The sequence below is a fragment of the Ranitomeya imitator genome, chromosome 2, assembly GCF_032444005.1.
Source record: "Ranitomeya imitator isolate aRanImi1 chromosome 2, aRanImi1.pri, whole genome shotgun sequence".
Classification (NCBI taxonomy): Eukaryota; Metazoa; Chordata; class Amphibia; order Anura; family Dendrobatidae; genus Ranitomeya; species Ranitomeya imitator.
In genome coordinates, this window is record NC_091283.1 from 157,203,841 (window position 1) to 157,227,988 (window position 24,148).

General features: G+C 44.2%; 1 protein-coding gene across 2 annotated transcripts in view; it reads left to right on the forward strand.

Moving 5' to 3' along the window:
• CFAP77 (cilia and flagella associated protein 77) overlaps nt 1–24,148 on the forward strand; it is a 170,463-nt gene that overhangs the window by 85,107 nt on the left and 61,208 nt on the right. For both annotated transcript variants that reach the window (XM_069747582.1, XM_069747581.1), the window contains exon 2: nt 22,067–22,166. In XM_069747582.1, the coding sequence (XP_069603683.1) occupies nt 22,067–22,166 (100 nt within the window). The remainder of the gene's footprint in view (nt 1–22,066; nt 22,167–24,148) is intronic.

Below are 24,148 nucleotides of genomic sequence, written 5' to 3' on the forward strand. Positions count from 1 at the left end.
GGCTGTATAAATCATGGTAATGCCGCGGCCGGATACGCGGTGCTTACAGCCGGGAGGAATCTATTGTAAGGAAACGCCGGGCTCGTGGCGGCTGCGGTGGCGACACGTTACGGATAATGTTGTGGGGATTTTTTTTTATGTCTCCACGCACGTGCCACCAGGAGCAGCGCCCTAGGGACCACTTCACAGTCCTCCGCTGTAATATTTCATCACTATCCCCTGCAAGGCCGAGGCTCCGAGAGCGCAGACTGTCACACATTCTATGTTATATATGCTCCCCTTATTACAACAGCCCTGGGCGTGATAAATGTCCCCGACGAAGACCCTCAAACGAAAACATAGCTGAAAACAGCGCCACGCCTGTCCACTGGTTGTGTCTGGTATTGCAGTATGCTGTCCACATTGTATCTGAATGACTGGAACAGCAATTGTCTACAGGGCAGGTGCTATACGTTTTATCTGTGGTGGTCCTATTCTGAGAATGGGGGTCCCATGTATAAATGGCTGGCTCAGTGTCCACTCCATTCACTACTATGGGCATGAAGTAGGTGCACACGTGTGACCATCGCTTCCATAGACAGAGAATGGAGCTGGGGGTCATACTCGTGCACCAATCCTCGCGTTAGTAGGGGCCCCCTTTAAAACCCCTGGTTGTTCAGGAATGGCAATCTTGAGGTGTAATTTGAAATTTAAAGGGGACGCCATCCAACATTCCTTCTGGCAAGATTATCGGGCACACGACTTTCCTGTGCGCTTCAGAAGTGAGTGGGTGTCGGGTTGTCAGACTTTGGCTTCGCCCCTCAGTCGCTGCCCCACAGGATCTGTCCAGGTCGAGCATCTCTTGGTGTTTTTGGTCAGTTGGATGAAATGATTAACACTCCACCCAATGAGACTCCTTTCTAAGAATTCAGGAGGAGCTTTAATTTATATGAAAAAGAAGAATTGTAGTTTGTGGGTGCTCGACGGATTGTGCTGGAAGGGGAGATTAGATGGTCAGCTCATGGGGTGAGGGATGAGCGGAGAGTCTGCATGTCTCGCTGAGGATGGGCGGCCTGGGCTGGCACCATGGCAGCTGGCCTACATTAGTACTCATCTCCTTTCGCACCGTTTCCTCCAGTTTGGCAGGGCTGCCCTGAGATAAGGTCTACACCAGCTCTTGGGGTGAGGACTGAGCGGAGTGTCTGCTGTCGCCCGCTGTAGCTGCTCTCCCTGAGGATGGGCGGCCTGAGCTGGCAGCTGGCCTAAATTAATACTCATCTCCTTTCACACTGTCCCCTCCAGTTTGGCAGGGCTGCCCTGAGATAAGGTCTACACCAGCTCTTGGGGTGAGGACTGAGCGGAGTGTCTGCTGTCGCCCGCTGTAGCTGCTCTCCCTGAGGATGGGCGGCCTGAGCTGGCAGCTGGCCTACATTAATACTCATCTCCTTTCACACTGTCCCCTCCAGTTTGGCAGGGCTGCCCTGAGATAAGGTCTACACCAGCTCTTGGGGTGAGGACTGAGCGGAGAGTCTGCATGTCTCGCTGAGGATGGGCGGCCTGGGCTGGCACCATGGCAGCTGGCCTACATTAGTACTCATCTCCTTTTGCACTGTCCCCTCCAGTTTGGCAGGGCTGCCCTGAGATAAGGTCTACACCAGCTCTTGGGGGTGAGGACTGAGCGGAGAGTCTGCATGTCTCGCTGAGGATGGGCGGCCTGGGCTGGCACCATGGCAGCTGGCCCACATTAGTACTCATCTCCTTTCGCACCGTCCCCTCCAGTTTGGCAGAGCTGCCCTGAGATAAGGTCTTCACCAGCTCTTGAACCTCATTGACCCACTAGGTCCTCTGGAGATTCCTCATCGCAGGTCTTACTCATGGCGCAGCGCTCTGCCCGGCTAATAACCGCCATGTCAGCTACTGAGGGAATCTCACCTTGGATCTGCTCTGCAAGGTAAAGCAATGCAGAATTACACATGCACCTGCAGAAAACCAGTGCGGCAGCACGCTGGGACCAGCAACCATTGTAATGGAGAAGATTGCAAACAGAGATTTTATGACTGTTATTAGGACTCCAGGACCTGGTTATAATTGGCCGGGTCTAGGGCATGCTGGGAGTTGTAGTCATGCAACGGCCGAAGAAGCAAAGGTCAAAGATCATTGCTTAAAGGGAGCTGGAGACCCCCTAGACTGATAAGGAAGGTGGAGCTGTAGGTGAATGCAAAGATGGCAGCCGCACCCAAGCCTGGCGGGGCCACATGACACCAGTATGATAAATGGCACATAAATGCTGGGGGCCCATTACAGATTTTGCATTCAGGGGTGATCGGACCCCCACAATCAATGGAAATTTGTGATGAAGCATCTCAGCAAATTGTAATTACTACCAAGAGGTCCTTATTGCCACAGTTTACACTGTAACAAACTCTCAGCTGTGACAGGAAGCAAACAAGAATGTCCTCATTCACTGACAGCAAGCCTCATTGGTCCCCCTCCCAGTTTGATCCCTTTTGTGTTCACCGCCGGTTCATGTAAATCAGAGAAGAAAGGAACAAAGGAAATGATAGAGAATATTCATGTGCGTTTATCCGCACGAGAGATGCAATTACACCGCCAAGTATCAAAGGCGAATAAGGGGAAGGCCTCGCCTCGTACCGTATAAATATGTAAGCGGAACCTACTCTGGAATAAAGGCGAGCGACAGTCAAGACGGCAGCGCAAGGAACGGGGAATCTCCTCACCGGCTTCTTAAAGGGAAACTGTCAGCAGGAAGGGCTCCTGGAAAATGTACTCCGCAGGTACCAAGCAGATAATAAGTTAGGCTCCTCCTCCTTGACTATATAGAAGGAGCACTCTTTTTGTATGTTAGCAAGTAGAATCTCGTGACCACATTCTGCAATGCTGACTGGTGGGGAGGACTTAAAGAGGAAATGCCCCTCAAATTTCTTCTTTTAAGGCCTTGTGGTTATTGAAATCCCAAACCAAGGGGTGGGCAAGTGCCCACCTGGCTCCTACATTCACTCATCAATCACTATAATAATAATTTGAGGCCTTTTTTTGGATGAGGATAAAGGGGGTTAGTGGTATTTTTTTTTTTTTTCGTGTGTGTGTTTCTTGAAGTAGGATTACATTTACTCTGCATTCCCTTCCCCGTAGCATTAGGCTTAGCTGCCTGTCAGGAGTCTCGAAAAGCTGAATGACTGCGAGTCTCCCATATGCAGGTCGTCCTGCCCTCCGCGCCATCTCAGGCAGAACTGCCGCGCTCCTTCCTTCGCAGGGGCCACTGGAGACCCGAACGTCTTAGAATTACATTTTCGAACCCAGTAAAGTTTACAGCTGGAAAAACGGCGTCTGGTAACGTGCGCCGCTCATAGCGGCATCTAACGGCCTCCGCTGTCATCAGGATTCATAAACCGTCCTTGTGTGTCACATCAAATGCCGCGCCGCGAGGATTCGCATCATTTTCTAAAAGATTTTGAACATTTTTTTTTTCATGTTTTGTTACTGCAGGAAAAAACAAACCTGAGAGGAACAACAGGAACCCGTCCGCCGCGCCTCCCCTCATTTGCAGTTGTGGCGCGTTCGCAGGGCTTACCGAGACACATGCTCCCAATTAGCTGCTCCTCTTAATTTAAATGCCTCATAAATTATCTCCTGTGCACGAGGATTATCGCTTCATAATGCCAGATAGCATTTAAATAAATAGTCGGAAATCACAGGCGGGCGAGGAAAAATCACGACTACTGAAAACAGAACGGTTTGGCTGGAGGAGTCTATGGTCTCGTAATATTTATTTATTAATCTTTAGTGTAGGAGAAGATCATGGCGAAAAACAAATATACAAGAGCGAGTCTTTTTGATTTTTGGAGTTTTTTTTTTTTTTTAATAGCGCGGACCATTAGGGCACAACTTGGGTCCAGTGGTAAACCCTCAGTCCGGTGCAAAACGAAACAAGCTGCTGAAATTCTGTATATCGTGTGCGGACGCTGACCTTCACCATTCAGGGCCCAGTACTTTCGCCCTTCAGGGGCTGGAAAAGTGGGGTTATTACCCTTGTGGGAGCAGTAATGGTGGCCATATGTTATCGGATACAGTTATCTGTCCACGAAATATGGTCTTCAGTGCTGACAACCCACCCGGGAAATAATATTGACTCTACTGGTTGTCGATAATCTTTCAGTTTTTTTTTTTTCCCATTCGTTCTTGCATGCGGCCGTTACCATCATCGTACGCGCTCAGCTAATGATGGCGTCAGATGTCGGCGGCTTCTCGGGGGACGGCGGCAGCACAGATGTTACAATGTGTAAGTGGCCTAAACATTATGAATTGTTTCCAAACTGCACGCCCAGCCCAGATAATGTCACCCCTGCCTAGACGTGTCAGAGGGCAGGACAGAACAAGCTTGTAAACCCACAGGACCCGCCCCGACAACTGACAGTGACAGAACGGCAGCGGCGGAGGCTGAATGGGGAGTGGGCGTAGATGGGGACATGGGGTTAATGAGGCGCGGGGCATTGTCCTGCGCCGAGATCCTCCTCATACAATTATCAGTCGACGCTCCACAATTTTCCATTTATTTCTGAGCATCTATTTAATTCAGAAAAATAAAACCTCCACAAAAGTTGCCACCATTGCAGCTTTCCCAGATTGTCACCCAACCTCCACCTAAAGCCATTGGAGCTCACGTATTGGCCTTTCCCCCCACCAAGTCATGTGCCATTGTTTGGCTGGAGCCATGGATGTGCAGCCCCCATTGTGTTATTATAGGGTCACTCATTGCTGCTGTGACATAGCCCAATGTTAGCTTCTTTTTTTTTTCCGGATGTTGTGCAGCTCCCCGTTTTCTGTTCTCGAACATTTTTTAAAACTTTCCAGGGCACTTCCTAGTCGTGCGACTGCCCCCCGGAGCTTGCCTGCATTTTAATCAGTCAATATGGCAGCTCGAAATTATTTAAAGCTTCTTAGTAAAGGATTAGAGTTGATTTCTTTGGGGACCGGCAGAGGTGCGGCGGCGCTCCCCCGAGACTTGTGTTTTATCGAATCTGCATCCGTCTCAGTGCAAAAGGAAAACTATAATTGAGAGGAGATAATGAGGATGTGGCGGCTGCAGATCTGAGGATGTGGAGAAGGGGCGGCCTGGACAGGTGGCTAATTGTCACCTGTGTGGGCCGGCCGGCGGAGGAAGCTGCTGTCAGCCTGAGCGCATTGTGATCGGCCTGTCATGGGGGATCTCAATCCCCCACAAATCACAAAATGCTATAGCTCCCAAATATTGTGCTTACTGTCCATTCATGCCCCTTTATTAAACTTGCTATTGCCCTGATATTTTGCCTCCACAGGTGCCCCTATCATTGTGCCCCCTTGTGCTGAGCGAGCAGAGCCCCTTGTATTGCCAATGATATTGCACCTTAAAACCTAAACCTTCCCTTCCACCGCCATCCTGCCATTTTTTGTGACTAATTAGACCAGTGTTCTGGCTCTCTTAAGAACGGTCACCAACCTTTCCCGGTTCCTAATCGTTCCTTTGGTGGCCATATTGGTTGTCATCCATCTTTCCCAGGAACAGATATAAGGAGGCAAAGTCTGACAGTAGAAGCAGTGAATTTCCTCGCCGGCTTGTCACCCGCTGCCCCTCATAACCACAGCTAATGAATCGCGCTAAAGATTTAATTTCATCTCGACGATTATTAATAAAAAGCGGCGTCCGCCACACATGTGAGAGCTGGAAATAATAAAATACAGCTTGCTTCATGTGCCCAGAAAGTCCCCTGACCGGAGGGCATGAAGCCTGGTTTATGGGTGGCACATAAATAATCTGGCTCAGAAGGAAAACGTCTATACATGGTTATTGGGCATGGTCAGAAGAATCCGACGTTTTGATAACTTTGTCAATAAAGTTAATGCAAACAAGCATCGCCCCCCGCTTACTGTATGTAATGCCTATTGGCTCAATAAGCAGAGGAGCAGCGACCAGTAACCAATCAGAATCAAGCTTTTTTTAGGATGCCATTCTCTTTATACAGATCTCCTAAAAATGGTCTTCAGGGGATAAAATAATAACAAATGGAGATACCCCTTTTAACTAAGGTGTCACAATCATGTCACATGATGTTTTCAGTCTTGGTTAAAGGGGCACTCCATCGATCGATGGTGGTCTTGGCTGATTCCCAAGGTAAAACCTCCACTGGTCAGAGATTTCTATTTTAAAGGTCATCTGTAACCGTTAGCAGCCCCTTTAAATTAGGCCATTTGCTTCTTACGGTCCAATCAGATGGGATAAATAAAATGGGGGTGGAGCAAAAACATTGGCAGATTTATCTGTATCCCACCTGGCAGTAAATTGGTAACCTCCAGCGTTGCTGCCGTGCCCCCTGAGTTACTGCCCCTCTTCCTGCCCCTCCTGTGCCATCCCTGTCTGTTCCTCATTGTTTTTCTTGGAGTAATCAAACTTCAGGCTAAGTGGAAAATAAATCTCGCCGTCTCGTAAGCCGGGCACAGAGATCATGTAAATGAATTCCAGCTGCCGCAGGAGAGGGAACACCGGCCCATCTCGGCACATCACTGCTGTCTGAAAATCGCAGCATCAAAGTCCTGCAGGAAAAGCAGAACGTTTGTGAAAATTTGCCAAATTTTTATTTATTTATTTTTTTAAAAAAAACTTATATACGGTATATTTCTGGGATCCTGATTTCTTGGCGTAATTTGGGGCTCAAACAGAAGATTTGTCCCATTGTTCTATTTATAATACGGGTTTCATGTAGCCACATGGTCTCTGGGGCCCCTTCGTCACTAGGGCCCAGGTGTAAGGGGACGGACATACTGCCCACATTACCTTCTGAATGACAAGTGTAATGTTCTATTGTGTAATGTGAATTGTGACATGCGTTAATAGTGTTGGTATTGTGTTCTGCTTGACGGTAGGGAGAGTTAAGGGTTGGGACTAGCCCAGAGTGGAAGGGGCTAAGGTGAAGGGACAGAGACTGTTTCCTGTGAGGATGTCAGATGGGGACCCAGCGTGTGTCTAGAGTAGACCTAAGGTCTTGACAGTAGCAGTACGAGTATCGCATGGTTTGGATGCTCCTAACATGAGAGGAGACTGTGACAGAGGATAGTGAGATCCTAGCAAGAGAAGTGACCAAAAGGCAGAGTGATCGATTAGAGATTGGTCCTGGGACAGGACACCTAGCAGTACGGCACAGAGTTTATAACTCAGAGAGGTAAAAGGCCAGGACGGAACAGACAACATAAGACGAAGGGAGTGCAGAGTTGCAAGGTGACAGAGAAGATCAAGGGACTCTGTCACCACATTTGATTTCTCTAAGCTATTAACATGAGTATACAGGTTATAGACTGCTGAGGAGTGTGATCCCTGCGTCCAATATCAGATGCCTTGGCGAGAAATCATCTTTTATCTCTTTATATAAGTCACCTCTTCCAGGCTCTGGGGAGGGCGCTGCCTGGAAGATGACTCTACCTCCAGGGATTATTATACATGAAGGAGAGATACCAGTGTGAGACAAGTCACTAACACAGAACAGGAGAAATTACATTTGTCTTCTTGCATACTCATTTTTGGAGCTCTTACAGCTCTGCTGTATTGTAGCCCTGTCTGCCTGTTGGATGGAAGCTAAGAACCTGCAGATGTATCAGGTATAATCACACTCAGCTCTGCAATAAGATCAGGAGAGCAGAGTTTCCATCACACATCACTCTGGTATCAATGACAACCATTAAACAGCATGCTGGTGACCATTGCACATCACACTGGTATCTCTCCTTCATGTTTAATAAGTTCTGGAGTCCTCTTCCATGCAGGATCCTCCCCAGAGCCTGGAAGTGGTCACTTATATAAAGTGATGAAAGATGATTTCTCAGCAACAAGACATCTGAGATAAGACATACAGGTGGGACCGTTGTCAGCAGACTATAGCCTGTATGCCCATAGTAATAGTTTAGATAGGTCAAATGTGGTGACAGATTCCTTTTATGTACCGGCCATTCTGGTAATATAGTCCCTAGAGGGGAAAGAAGACACAGATCTGCGGGTGAGAATAGGACTCTTGCTAACTGGTCTGTAGTGTTGAGCTGGGCTACGGTGAAGATGGAGAACAAGTGAGTAAAAAGGCAACAATTGGAATGGTGTGTGGAAAATTGTTTGTTTGCCATTGGTTTTCTTCCCAGTTGAAAACAATTTGTATTTACTGGTTAAAAAAAAATTTCCAGTGGCATTCCAATTAAGATTTTTTTTTTTATTTGACTTGTTTTGTTGGAATGATGATTAAAAGTTGACATAATTTGGTGATGACTACTTTACTTTAACTTTAAATCTTTGTATTTTACAGTCACAGGCTGCAATGTGCGATGATTAAATAAAACCCCACAGTCCCCGGCCGCTCGTAATCCTCCCGCCTCATTTGCATAAAAATGACTATAAGGAATCTCCGCTATATTTCCTGTACAGGCGCCATAAACAACAGCTAGAAGTAGGCCGCCATTTATTTACATAGCGGGGTCATAAAAAGGGATGTAATTTTCCAGAAGGCGCCGGGAGAAGATAGGGACGGGCCGGGAAAGGTAGCAGGAGATGGTTTTAATTAGAGCTGAGAGGCTGAGGTACAAGGCGCACGGATGACATCTTAACGAGGTTTAATGAAGCTGTAGACTGATGGAGACAGCTGTCAGGCTGCTCTGTATTCCTGCCGGATCTCCTAGTGGAGGAGATTACAACAAGCTGGGGCCGGGGTAACCGGCGCTCACCTGAGAACTTACAGTGGGGCATGATGCACAGGGTGGGGGGCCATTTTTTTTTTTTTTTTTCTGTGAGCCGCTACAAAAAAAACCAAATTTTCCATCATCAAATGCATCAAAAATTTCTGTAGGAAATGTATAAACTATAGGTTCAGGATCCTAGAAAAGCCAAATTCCCTGTGGGAGCAGTAAAGGCAGACATGTTTTTTTTTTGTCACCCATTTATTCCAAAGAAACAATTCAATGAAGATGAATGAAGACGTGACGCAAAAAAAGACAATTTTTTATATAACCCTTTTGAGGATTTGCCTTAGAGGGGTTATCGCTTATGCATGTAATAGGCGATCACATTTTGATTTTGAGGGGTCCAGCCACTAGGACTTGAACAAATCGTCACTTTTACCCCCTTCAAATGAAGTGGAGGTGCACATGCTCAACTGCTGCTCTATTGATCTTCTATGTAGCCGCCAAGTGCTGCGCTCAGCAATTTCTCGGAAGCCCCATAGGGAAGGAATGAAGTGTCGATAAAGCATGCACTCTACCGCACCATTTTAACAGGAGTGCTCCCTTCTTACAAATCCAACATGCTCTTTCACCTCAATCGGGTCTGATGGATCTTAGCACAAACATCACCATTTAGTGGATACTATTGCTTCTAACAGGTCATACAAAGGCTTTAATCTCTACCATATATAAGTGCCTATTGTCACCCCAACTGAATAATCACCCTGACAGTTACAGCTATATGGGAGGCGGATGTTGGCCCTATGTCGGTGGAGCAATGGAGAGAGACTCTAGAAACTTCCCAAATTATCTCCCTGCGAGGCACAACGGCTCTGAACTATATGTAGTTCAGAGTGTACCGAACTGCATACTTTCTACACAAGATGGGATATCGCCATCATTCAGCCCTAGGTGTGGGATGGATGAGGCTCATCTGATGCATGTGATGTGAGAATGTAGACAGATAGGACCACTTTTGATAGAAAGGATGTATGGGTTAACAGATCCCCGTATATGTATATTGGGATTATTTAAAGATGGATCCCCACTTTCCCCTATTCATCATAGGTATTTTAAGCATGTAAACTTCTTGCATTGCATTGGTTATACACAGATCCTCCATCTATGGGAAAAACTACAGCGAAGGGTAAATAATATAATCTGGTTGGAAAGAGGAATCTATCATGAAAGTAACTTGATTCGCAAATATGGAAAGATATGGATGGAGTCCTTGGTTGGATCCTCCAGGTGTCACGGGGTTACCGCGATAGTGTGGAGCCAGAAGACCGCAGCATCTGATTGCTCCTACTCTGGTGCTGAGAAGAAGCACTTCTCCTTCATTTTAAATGTGTTTATTTCTTCTGTCAAAACAGGTTAATCGGCCATGTTGGAAATCCCTGTGCTCACAGCTGAGCTCTGTCAGCCACTCCTTTCTCCTTTATAACCTGGGCTCTATTACAAATCCTTTTCAGAGCTAGCATTTGCTGCATGGCTAACGGAGGAAGCGGATTTCATATGAGATGGAGAGTTGGAGGAGTTTGTGTTGCCTTGTTTGTCGGATTGGTGTACTGCGGTGCTCAGTAGTGCCCCCTCTTCCCTGGGTGGGGTTAGAGAACAGACGGAGGGCTAACTCAGGAGATAAGACAAGGGAGGAGGCCCTGGCATCTTTGCCATCTGAAGCATCCCGGGGAGCAGGGCGAGCTAAAGGGCCCCCTACTGTTAGGGACAGGGAAGGAGCCCCTGGTCTCGGGTCATCTGACAGCTGTGCTGTGACACTAGGGCTGCCCACAAATATTCTGATAGAATATTTACTAAGCTATCCCTTAATTGTTAGTCCCCTTTTCTTCCCCCTTCTCCAAATGTTATACTCCATTATTCTAGAATTGCTCTGAACATGAAAATGGTCCTCAGAACTGTCCTCAGTCCACAGTCCATCTCCAGAGATCTTTTAAAGGGCGTCTATCACCCCAAAAATCGTATATGAGCTGTGGCCACCGGCATCAGGGGCTTATCTATGGCATTCTGTAATGCTGTAATAACCTGAAAGATGAGAAATAAAGGTTATATTATACTAACCCAGGGGCGGTCCCGGTCCGTTACGGGTCAGATGGGCATCGTGGTCCGCTCCAGCTGCTTGCGGCAAGTCAGAAGTAACAGAAACACGCTATCAGGCCACGTTCACATGTTCAGTATGTTACCTCAGTATTTGTAAGCCAAAACCAGGAGAGTAACAATCAGAGGAAAAGTATAAAGGAACACGTCACCACTTCTGGATCTCTCACCCACTCCCGATTTGGCTTACAAATACTGAGGTCAAATACTGACCAAATACTGATAGTGTGAATGTGGCTTTAGGCTGGTTTCACACATCCTGATTTTTCCGGTACCGGAACAAACGGTACTGGAGATATTCGTGTCTGTGTGTGTAATACGTGTGGCAACTGTGTGCTGCATCTGTACGACACGGACGCCTGCCGGGGAAGAAGTACTACAGTAAGCACTGTTCCCCGGCCAATGGCACACTTAAAATGAAGCAAGTTGATCACTTCACCTCAGGCGGCATTTAGTCCCTGAAGAAGTGTAAAGATCGATGTTTCAAATATATTCCTATTTAAAAGTGTATGTATTTTCCATGTGCGTCAGGTTAGGCTAGTAAAGAGTAAACCAGATTTATTTGTACTGATTTTACTACGGTGAGGGGAGGGGGGCTATTCACGAATGAGAGCAGGTTCACACTGAGCACATGTGACAGACGTGACAGAGTCTATAGATGCCGTGAGAACTGCCTGCAGCATCCTCCAGCATGACCAGTTTGGCAGTGAATCAGTAATGGTGTTGAGGCATTTCTTTTGGAAGGCTGCATAGCCCTCCATGTGCTAGCCAGTGGTACCCTGACTGCTATTAAGTACCTATATGACCTCTTCAGACCCATTGTGAGACCATATGCAGGTGCACTGGGCCCTGTGTTGTTTCTGATGCATGGCAATGCTAGGCCTCATGTGGCTGAAGTGTGTCAGCAGTTCCTGCATGCTGAAGGCATTGATACTATGAACTGGCCCGCCCGTTCCCCAGACCTGAATCCAGTCAAGCACATCTGGGAGATCGTGTCTTGTTCCATCCATGAACACCACGTTGCACCACAGACTGTCCAGGATTTGAGTGATGTTTCAATACATGTCTGGGAGGAGACATCCGGCACCTCATCAGGACCATGACCAGGCGTTGTAGGGAGGTCATACAGGCACGTGGAGGCCACACACACTACTGAGCATCATTTCCTTGTCTTGAGGCATTCCCACTAAAGATGGATCAGCCTGTACTTAGATTTTCCATCTTGATTTTGACTATCATTCCAAATCCAGACCTCCATGAGATATTAGTTTTAATTAACATTGATCATTTTTGTGTTTAATTGTTCTCACCGCATTCCACTATGTAATGAATAAAGATTATCAACTGGAATATTTCATTTGGTGATCTCTAGGATGTGGTATTTTAGTGTTCCCTTTATTTTTTAGAACAGTGTATGTATATATAAACATCATAATTTCTATTTCTTCATTTTTTATTTTTTTTTAACTAGTCGACCTCAATAAAGGGGGGGGTGTTTCTGTGGTGCCTCGTAAATGGCCTTCTAGGTGGAGTTTTACTGCAAATCTCAGAGCACAATATGAATTATGAATTGGGCCAGAATGAATCATGAGACCATGAATGGGCTGGAGTCAGGGGGGGATTGCTGGCTGCAGATTTGTGAAGTCGCACTCATTTACTACCAGCCTCACTGAGTGGTGGAGAACATCAAAGATTGACATGGAAGTCTTTGGAGGTTCACTCATTAAACTCCCTCCAATCCATTATTAATTCATCCTTGGATCCTCAACCCCACAAATATCCAGCAATTTGGCCACCGAAGGCTGCAAACCATCGACATGAAAGAGTGGTGATGTTGACAAGGGGCACGGCTCAGTCTATCGCGTATGGTAACGTGACAATGCCAATCCCCCAAAGACCTCACCGTGGAGATGATCGGCAAACACAACAACCAACTGATCTCCTGCTAATCCTCCCGAAATCTATTCCACACACAAAGGCACTTCATCAGGACTAGATAAAGAGCTGAGCCAGATCATTGTCCGCCCTTGTTACCCTCTCAATTTGATTTAGAGATTTAAAAACATCCAAAATTTACAGCCGTAAATGCCCGGACAGGGAACGTTTTCATCTCTTTACTCCATTGACCAGGGATTTTTCTGTGGTCATTCCAGTCATGTTTCATGTGCCCTCCCAGGTCTTTAGGACATGGTCTGAATTTGTGGATCTTTTGTATTCATATCATTTGATCTCATTGTGTGTTGGTGTCACAACTACAAATGGTAAAGCGCCGAAAACTCCTAAACTATAAGAAAAGAGAACTGTTTAAAGCCACAACTTGTATCAAGTGTGAAGCCTTTTTCTCCTGTTTTGCTTTTTGATAACAATCGGCTATAACGTGTCATTTTTATAACTTTTTAAATGTTACATTGTTTCATTTGATTGGGGTTCGGCCTTAATAATTTTTTTTTTTTTTTTTTTTTTAACATAGATCCGGCTTCTTTTTGCTAGCGCTATTAAGTTGAAATTTTAGGAAATATTTTTCATTCTGTTCCTAAAGTTTTACTTTAGATTTGTCATGTTTTTTTTTTTTTTTATATTCTTACAGTTTCTGCTTTTTAAAGTGTGTGTGTGTGTGTGTGTATAGATAGATAGATATAGAAATATGCATATCTTTTTACCTATTTTATAACATTACAACCTGTATTTAAATATTTTTGTAATCTGATTTGTGTGTGATGCATCAGCACTAAATAGTCTAAGTTGGTGAAGTGCAAAAAATATAGGCATAAATTGCCGTATGTAGAATCCTAGAATGTTAGTTGGAAGGGACCTCCAGGGTCATCTGGTCCAACCCCCTGCTCAATGCAGGATTCACTAAACCAGCTCAGATTGTCTGTCCAGCCTCTGTTTGAAGACTTCCATTGAAGGAAAACTCACCAACTCTCATGGCAGCCTGTTAACTCATTGATCACCCTAAAGGTACCTTCACACTGAGCGACTTAACAACTATATCGCTAGCGATCCGTGACGTTGCAGCGTTCAGGATAGCAATATCGTTGTGTTTAACACGCAGCAGCGATCTGGATACTGCTGTGACATCGTTGGTCGGAGCAGAAAGGCCAGAACTTTATTTCGTCACTGGATCTCCCGCAGACATCGCTGAATCGGCGTGTGTGACGCCGATTCAGCGATGTCTTCACTGGTAACCAGGGTAAGCATCGGGTTACTAAGCGCAGGGCCACGCTTAGTAACCCGATGTTTACCCTGGTTACCATTGTAAATGTAAAAAACAAACAAACAGTACATACTTACATTCCAGTGTCTGTCCCCTCGCCGTCAGCTTCCCGCACTGACTGTGAGCGCCGGCCGGCTGTAAAACACAGCGGTGACGTCACCACTCTGCTTTACGGCCGGCCGGCGCTGAGACAGTGCAGGGAAGCTGAGGCCGGGGGACAGACACCGGAATGTAAGTATGTAGTGTTTGGTTTTTTTTACATTTACACTGGTAGCCAGGGTAAACATCGGGTTACTAAGCGCGGCCCTGCGCTTAGTAACCCGATGTTTACCCTGGTTACCAGGGGACTTCAGCGCCAGCTTCCCTGCGTCCCCCAGTGACAGCGCCGGTCGGCCGTAAAGCAGAGCACAACGGTGACGTCACCGCTCTGTTTTCCGGCCAGCGCTTACACAGTGCAGGGAAGCTGACGCTGGGGGACGCGACAGGAATGTAAGTATGTAGTGTTTTTTTTTACTTTTACAATGGTAACCAGGGTAAACATCGGGTTACTAAGCGCAGCCCTGCGCTTAGTAACCCGATGTTTACCCTGGTTACCCGAGGACTTCGGCATCGTTGGTCGCTGGAGAGCTGTCTGTGTGACAGCTCTCCAGCGACCACACAACAACTTACCAACGATCACGGCCAGGTCGTATCGCTGGTCGTGATCGTTGGTAAATCGTATAGTGTAACGGTACCTTTAGCTATCCCTCCTAGCTTTGCATATCTGTAAATTTGATTAATTTACCTTTAGTTCCATTATCGAGATCATTTATAAAAATGTTGAACAACACTGGGGCCAGGACAGAGCCTTGTGGTACCCCACTTGAAACACTTTCAATTGAATATGCAACGATTAATTATGTATGGGATCGAATAACCAAAAAATGGCAGGTGCATATGTATTTACCTCTTTTGCCATGAAGCCCCTAAACATTCTAGTGAAATGAAGTCCACCTGTGTGCAATCTAAGTGTCACTAGGCCTGTAAGTATATACATTTTACCTATTCTGAAAAGCCACATAGCCTGCAACACCATTGCAAAAAAATGATCCAACTCAAGGGGAAGATGGATGGTGCAAAATGCAGGGATATTCGTAAGCAAAACCTGTTTGTCAGTCATTTGAGACTGGGACTAGAGTTCATCTTCCAACAAGACAATGACCCAAAGCATACTGCTAAAGCAACACTCGAGTGGTTTAAGGGGAAACATGTAAATGTTTTGGAGTGGCCTAGTCAAAGCCCAGACCTTAATCCAATTGAGAATCTGTGGTTAGACTTGAAGATTGCTGTTCACCAGAGGAAACCATCTAACTTGGAGGAGCAGGAGAAGTTTTGCCTTGAGGAATGGGCAAAAATCCTAGTGGCACGATGTGGAAAGCTCATAGAGACTTATCCAAAGTGACTTGCAGCTGTAATTTCCACAAAAGGAGGCTCTATAAAGTACTGACTTTATGGTCGTGAATGCATCTGATATTTTCAGGTATTTTGTCCCACTTGCTTTTGCTTCACAGTAAGAAACATGAATTGATGCAAACAGAAAAAAAAAGTGAAATTCCAGGTTGTGGGGTAGCAAAACACAAAAAATGCCAAGAGAGGAAGTGAATACCTTCGCAAGCAACTGTTTGTGTGTGTACTGTATAGGGGCAGCACGGTAGTGCAGTGGATAGCACAGCAGCCTTGCAGCGCTAGAGTCCTGGGTTTAAGCCCCACTAAGGACAAAATCTGCAAAGAGTTTGTATGTTCTCTCCGTGTTTGCGTGGGTTTCCTCCAGGTTCTCCGGTTTCCTCCCACATTCCAAAGACATACTGATAGGGAATTTAGATTCTGAGCCCCAACGGGGACAGCAACGATAATGTGTGCAACCTGTAAAGCGCTGCGGAATATGTTAGCGCTATATAAAAATAAAGATTATTATATATATTAAAAAAACTAAAGGGAACACTATAAAATCCCACATCCTAGATATCACTGAATGAAATATTCCAGTTGTAAGTCTTTATTCATTACCTAGTGGAATGTGTTGATAACAATAAAACCTAAAAATGATCAACGTAAATCACAACTATTATCCCACGGAGGTCTGGAGTTGGCATGATGCTCAAAATCAAAGTGGAAAATGAAGGTACAGGCTGATCCAACTTCAGTGGAAATGCCTCAAGACAAGGAAATGATGCTCAGTAGTGTGTGTGGCCTCCACGTGTCTGTATGACCTCCTTAAACGCCTGGGCATGCTCCTGATGAGGCGGCGGATTGTCTCCTGAGGGATCTCCTCCCAGACCTGGACTAAAGCATCCGCCAACTCCTGGACAGTCTGTGGTGCAACGTGACGTTGGTGGATGGTGTGGGAGACATGATGTCCCAGATGTGTTCAATCGGATTCAGGTCTGGGGAATGGGTGGGCCAGTCCATAGCTTCAATGCCTTCATCTTGCAGGAACTGCTGACACACTCCAGCCACATGAGGTCTGGCATTGTCCTGCATTATGAAGAACCCAGGTCAACCGCACCAGCATATGGTCTCACAAGGGGTCTGAGGATCTCATCTCGGTACCTAATGGCAGTCAGGCTACCTCTGGCGAGCACATGTAGGGCTGTGCGACCCTCCAAAGAAATGCCACCCCACACCATTACTGACCCACTGCCAAACGGTCATGCTGAATGATGTTGCAGGCAGCAGATTGCTCTCCACGGCGTCTCCAGACTCTGTCATGTCTTCAGTGTGAACCTGCTTTCATCTGTGAAAAGCACAGGGCGCGAGTGGCAAATTTGCCAATCCTGGTATTCTGTGGCAAATGCCAAATGTCCTGCACAGTGTTGGGCTGTGAGCACAAACCCCATCTGTGGACGTCGGGCACTCAGACCATCCTCATGGAGTCGGTTTCCAACACTTTGTTCAGACACATGCACATTTGCAGTGCTCTGGCAGTGTTCCTCCTGTTCCTCCTTGCATAAAGGCTGAGGTAGTGGTCCTGCTGCAGGGTTGTAGACCTCCTACGGCCCCCTCCACGTCTCCTGGTATACTAGCCTGTCTGTTGTGAACTCTGCTCTTGGGCTCCCTCCGGTGGTTATGAGTGGTAGTGCTGCTGTCTTTGGATCGCAGCATTTATCAGGTGTGTCCACTTATTGCAATTTGGACTGGGCTATTTAGTCTTGCTTGATCCTTTAGTCAGTGCCAGTTGTCCATTGTTTTTGGAGGATTCACATCCCTGACTGGTCTCTCCTGTTTTGCTGTTCTTTTCAACAAAGATAAGTTCTGGCTTTGTTTTTGCTGTCCACATGCTGTGGGCCTTATAGTTCTGTGCATTTTCATGTTTTGTCTTGTCCAGCTTTGTCTGTGTAAGGATTTTTTTGCAGCCAAGCTGTATCTCTGGAGATGCAGATATACCCTCCATGTCTTTAGTCAGATGTGGAGATTTGTATTTTCTGTGGTGGATATTTTCTAGTGTTTTAATACTGACCGCATAGTACTCTGTCCTATTCTTTCTTTTTAGCTAGAAAGGCCTCCTTTACTAAATCCTGATTTCAGTCTGCGTATGTCATTTCCCTCTCCTCTCACAGTCAATATTTGTGGGGGGCTGTCTATCCTTTGGGGATTTTCTCTGAGGCAAGATAGTTTTCCCGTTTCTATCTTTAGGGGAAGTTAGTTCTTAGGCTGTGTCGAGGTGTCTAGGGAGTGTTAGGTACATCCCACGGCTACTTCTAGTTGCGGTGCTAAGTTCAGGGTCTGCGGTCAGCACAGGTACCACCTTCTCCAGAGTACATCACATGCTGCTCCTAGGCCACCAGATCATAACACCTGTCTCCTGGTAGCACCTCCAGCCTCTGGACACTACGCTAGCAGACACAGCAAACCTTTTTGCCACAGCTCGCATTGATGTGCCATCCTGGATGAGCTGCACTACCTGAGCCACTTGTGTGGGTTGTAGAGTCAGTCTCATGCTACCACGAGTGTGAAAGCACAACCAACATTCAAAAGAGACCAAAACATCAGCCAGAAAGCAATGGTATTGAGATGTGGTCTGTGGTCCCCACCTGCAGAACCACTCCTTTTATTGAGGGTGTCTTGATAATTGCCAATAACTTTCATCTGTTGTCTATTCCATTTGCACAACAACATGTGAAATTGATTGTCAAACAGTGTTGCTTCCTAAGTGGACAGTTTGATTTCACAGAAGTTTGATTTACTTGGAGTTATAGTCTATTGTTTGTGTTCCCATTATTTTTTTTGAGCAGTGTGTGTGTGTATATATATTTTTTTATTTTTGTTGAAAACACAGTAGAAATATTTAAAATTTGGTAACCATTTTAGAAAACACTTTGTTCTTTTTCCAAGATTTTGGTCAATTAGGCTTTGTGCCCGCAGCTCCTCCACAAATGGGTGGTGCTTTTTAGCGGTTATCAATACATGCTGGGAATTGTAGCTTCCTCATTTCTGGACCTTTGGTGTAGAATGTAGAATTGCGGAAGGGGATATACTTATAGAATATTCTGTATGTTCCTCTTGTTTGTACTTGTACTGATTTGCAGATGACAGGTTCTTATCATATATCCATATTAACTAGGAGAGGAAACCTCATCAAACCCCAGGGAAATCTATCAGCAAAGAAAAATTTAATTACAGGATTGTGTCTCCGAGGACTCTGGGTAATTTCTATTACTGCCAGATAACTGTTATACAAACCTCAGAGAAAATAAGACCATTATACCTGATAAGCCATATTCACAGGTAACTTATCACCAGCAATTGCTTCCCCCGGAGGAATTGTAATACCTAACAAAAATAATGACACTGCACAGGCAGGTCTATATTACTGTCCATGGTGAGCAGTATTATAGTAGTTACATTGTTTTATATAGGAGTATTATAGTAGATATATTCTTGTACATAGGGAGCAGTATTATAGTAGTTTTATTCTTGTATATAGGGGCAATATTATAGTAGTTGTATTCTTGTACATAGGAGCAGTATTATAGTCATTATAATGCCTTGTGAGAGTATTCGGCTCTAGAGAACTTTTCAACCTTTTCACTCATATCATGCTTCAAACAAAGATACCAAATGTAAATTTTTGGTGAAGAATCAACAAGTGGAACACAATTGTGAAGTTGTACGAAATTTATTGGTTATTTTAAATTTTTATGGAAATTCAAAAACTGAAAAGTGAGGGTCCAATATTATTGGGCCCCTTTAACTTAATACTTTGTTGCGCCACCTTTTGCTGCGATTACAGCTGCAAGTCGCTTGGGGTATGTCTCTATCAGTTTTGTACATTGAGAGACTGAAATTTTTGCCCATTCTTCCTTGGCAAACAGCTCGAGCTCAGTGAGGTTTGATGGAGATTGTTTGTGAACAGCAGTTTTCAGCTCTTTCCACAGATTCTCGATTGGATTGAGGTCTGGACTTTGACTTGGCCATTCTAACACCTGGATACGTTTATTTGTGAACCATTCCATTGTAGATTTTGATGTTTGGGATCATTGTCTTGTTGGAAGACAAATCTCCATCCCAGTCTCAGGTCTTTTGCAGACTCCAACAGGTTTTCTTCAAGAACGGTCCTGTATTTGGCTCCGTCCATCTTCCCATCAACTTTAACCATCTTACCTATCCCTGCTGAAGAAAAGCAGGCCCAAACCAAGATGCTGACACCACCATGTTTGACAGTGGGGATGGTGTGTTCAGGGTGATGAGCTGTGTTGCCTTTACGCCAAATATATCATTTGGCATTGTTGCCAAAAAGTTCTATTTTGGTTTCATCTGACCAGAGCACCTTCTTCCACATGTTTGGTGTGTCTCCCAGGTGGCTTGTTGCAAACTTTAAACAACACTTTTTATGGATATCTTTGAGAAATGGCTTTCTTCTTGCCACTCTTCCATAAAGGCCAGATTTGTGCAGTGTACGACTAGTTGTTGTCCTATGGACAGACTGTCCCACCTCAGCTGTAGATCTCTGCAGTTCATCCAGAGTGATCATGGGCCTGTTGGCTGCATCTCTGATCAGTCTTCTCCTTGTTTGAGATGAAAGTTTAGAGGGACGGCCGGGTCATGGTAGATTTGCAGTGATATGATACTCCTTCCATTTCAATATGATCGCTTGCACAGTGCTCCTTGGGATGTTTAAAGTTTTGGAAATCAATTTTGTATCCAAATCCGGCTTTAAACTTCTCCACAACAGTATCACAGACCTGCCTGTTGTGTTCATTGGTCTTCATGATGCTCTCTGTGCTTCAAACAGAACCCTGAGACTATCACAGAGCAGGTGCATTTATACAGAGACTTGATTACACACAGGTGGATTATATTTATCATCATTAGGCATTTAGGACAACATTGGATCATTCAGAGATCCACAATGAACTTCTGGAGTGAGTTTGCTGCACTGAAAGTAAAGGGGCCAAATAATATTGCACGCCCCACTTTTCAGTTTTTGAATTTCCACAAAAATTTAAAATAACCAATAAATTTCGTTCAACTTCATATTTGTGTTCCACTTGTTGTTGATTCTTCACCAAAAATTTACATTTGATATCTTTATGTTTGAAGCATGATATGTGGGAAAAGGTTGAAAAGTTCCAGGGAGCCGAATACTTTCGCAAGGCACTGTATATTCTTGTATAGAGGGGCAGTATTATAGTAGTTATATTCTTGTACATGCGGGGCAGTATTATAACAGTTATGTTCTTGTACATAGGGTTCTTCATGTGGAACCCTAGATGTCATCTTTGTATTAAGTGATTTTAATTGTGTGGTGTGCAGTTTTTGGTTGACAAAATAAAATTTATTGTATTTTCAAAAATTGATTTAGTGGTGGTCCCTGCTGTATAGCTTGATTCTTTTTGTCTTTTGAGTCTCATGGTTGGTCAAGCTTTGGGTTGACCCCCTTCTTTGTACTATTATGTTTGATGGTGCCCTCCACCCCCTCTTTGCTAAAGTTCTTGTACATAGGGGGCATTATTATAGTAGTTATATTCTTGTACATAGGGGCAGTATTATAGTAGTTATATTGTACATATGGACAGTATTATAGTAGTTACATTCTTGTACATAGTGGGCAGTATTATAGTAGTTATATTCTTGTACATAGGGGGCAGTATTATAGTAGTTATATTCTTGTACATAGGGGCAGTATTATAGTAGTTACGCTCTTGTACATAGGGGCAGTATTATAGTAGTTATATTCTTGTACGTAGTGGGTAGTATTATAGTAGTTATATTATTGTCCATAGGGGCAGTATTATAGTAGTTATATTCTTGTACATAAGGGCAGTATTATAGTAGTTATATTCTTGTACACTTGTACATAGGGAGCAGTATTATAGTAGTTATATTCTTGTACATAGGGGCAGTATTATAGTAGTTACGCTCTTGTACATAGGGGCAGTATTATAGTAGTTATATTCTTGTACATAGTGGGTAGTATTATAGTAGTTATATTATTGTACATAGGGGCAGTATTATAGTAGTTATATTCTTGTACATAAGGGCAGTATTATAGTAGTTATATTCTTGTACACTTGTACATAGGGAGCAGTATTATCGTAGTTATATTCTTGTACATAGGGGCAGTATTATAGTAGTTGTTCTTGAATAAATCATCCTAGCTTGCCACTTTTTGTCACTCAATCTTTAATTGGTCTGCTATCTTTTGGTCACTAATGTGGTGTCAGTAGTTGTTTCCTTCCCCTACAACTTTTGACATTTTCATCCATATCCATATCTGTTGTTTTGTTTACGGATAATGGAGGAACATTCAGAATAAAAAATAAAATCAATGTAGTTAATTCATTTTCAATGTATTTGCTTTTATCTTCATATATTTGGTTCCAGTGACTTTTTTGTAAACATTTATGTTGTATTGGTATGTGACCTGTTATTTGTCTTTTCAGTATTTTTGTATATATATATATATATATATATATATATATATATATATATATATATATATCTCTTATTTTCCAGTTTTTGTTCTTTTAGGCAGAGCTGGGAAAGACAAAGAGAAGGTGTTACTCTCTGCCAGGACCAGACTTCACCTACGGCCAGGACAGTTTACTGAGAGAGGGAGGAGTGGCAGAAGGTGGGTGCAAGCACTGCAATGATGATTTTTTAGATTTCTTTGGCTATTTACCTTTTCTGGGAGCTGGGAGATTTCGCCCTTTTTCATTGGGGGAGCCGATGGACCCACCAATGAATCATAGAATGTTAGAATTGGAAGGGACCTCCAGGGTCATTGTTCCCAAGCACCTGCTCAATGCAGAATTTACTAACCCATTTCAGACAGATGTCTGTCCAGCCTGTGTTTGAAGACTGTCATTGAAGGAGAACTCACCACCTCTCGTGGAAGCCTGTCCCACTCATTGATCACCCTAACTGTCCTAAAGTTTTTTCTAATATCTAATCTGTGTCTCCTCCCATTCAGTTTCATCCCATTGCTTCTAGTCTTTCCTTGTGCAAATTAAAATAATGATGAACCCTCTACATTGTGACCTCCCTCCAGATATTTGTAGACAGCTATTAAGTCTTCTCTTAGCCTTCTTTTTTTGCAAGCTAAACATTCCCAGATCCTTGTAGAACATTCTTTGCAGTTCGCTCACCATCCTGATAGCTCTTCTCTGAACTTGCTCCAGTTTTTCAATGTCTTTTTTAAAATGTGGTGCCCAGAACTTGACGCAATATTCCAGATGAGGCCTTACCAAGGAGGAATAGAGGGGGATAATTACTTCATGTGATCTAGACCCTATGCTTCTCTTAAAATGCATTACAAAAGTTTGCCTTTTTTGCTGCTGCATCACACCATTGACTCATGTGCAATATGCGATCTGTTAGTATACCCAAGCCTTTTTCACAAGTGCTGTTGCTTAGTTTTATTCCTCCCATTCTATAGATGTAATTTTCGTTTTTCTTGCCCAAATGTAGAATCTTGCATTTCTTCCTCATATATATATGCATGATTATTGCCATCACATAAAGTGCTCGATCAATGCCACCATATATCACATATAATGCATGATTAATGCGATCACATATTGTGCACGATTAATGCCAACATATTTCACATATATAGTGGCATTAATCATGTATTATATCACATATAGTGCACAATTAATGCCACCATATTTCACATATAGTGCATGATTAATGCCATCACATATAGTACATCAATGCCACCATATATCATATATAATCTGTGATTAATGCCATCATATATATCAACACCAGGCAGAAAACGAATGCACTTTTTCCCCCCACATACAGGTGCTTCACACTAAATTTATTTCAGTTCTTCAATACAAACAGTGAAACTCATAGTATATAGAGTCATTACAAACAGAGTGATCTATTTCACGTGTTTATATCTGTTAATGTTGATGATTGAAAACCCAAAAGTCATTATCTCAGTAAATTAGAATAATTAACAAAAAAATACCTGCAAAGGCTTCCTAATCATTTAGAAAGGTCCCTTAGTCTGTTTCAGTAGGCTCCACAATCATGGGGAAGACTACTCACTTGACAGATGTCCAGAAGTCAGTCACACAAAAGGCCATTGCTAAAGAAGCCGGCTGTTCACAGAGTGCTATATCCAATCATATTAATGGAAAGTTGTGTGGAAGGAAAAAAGTGTGGTAGAAAAAGGTGCACAACCAACCGGGATAACCGCAGCCTTGAAAGGATTGTTAAGAAAAGGGCCTTCAAAAATTTGGGGGAGCTTCACAAGGAGCGGACTGATGCTGGAGTCATTGCTTCAAGAGCCACTACACACAGACGTATCCAAGACATGGGCTACAAGTGTCACATTCCTTGTGTCAAGCCACTCATGACCACTAGACAACGCCAGAAGCGTCTTACCTGGGCCAAGGAGAAAAAGAACTGGACTGTTGCTCAGTGGTCCAAGGTGTTTTCAGATGAAAGTAAATTCTGCATTTCATTTGGAAATCAAGGTCCCAGAGTCTGTAGGAAGAGTGGAGAGGCCACAATCCAAGCTGCTGGAGGTCTAGTGTGAAGTTTCCACAATCAGTGATGGTTTGGGGAGCCATGTCATCTGCTGGTGTAGGTCCACTG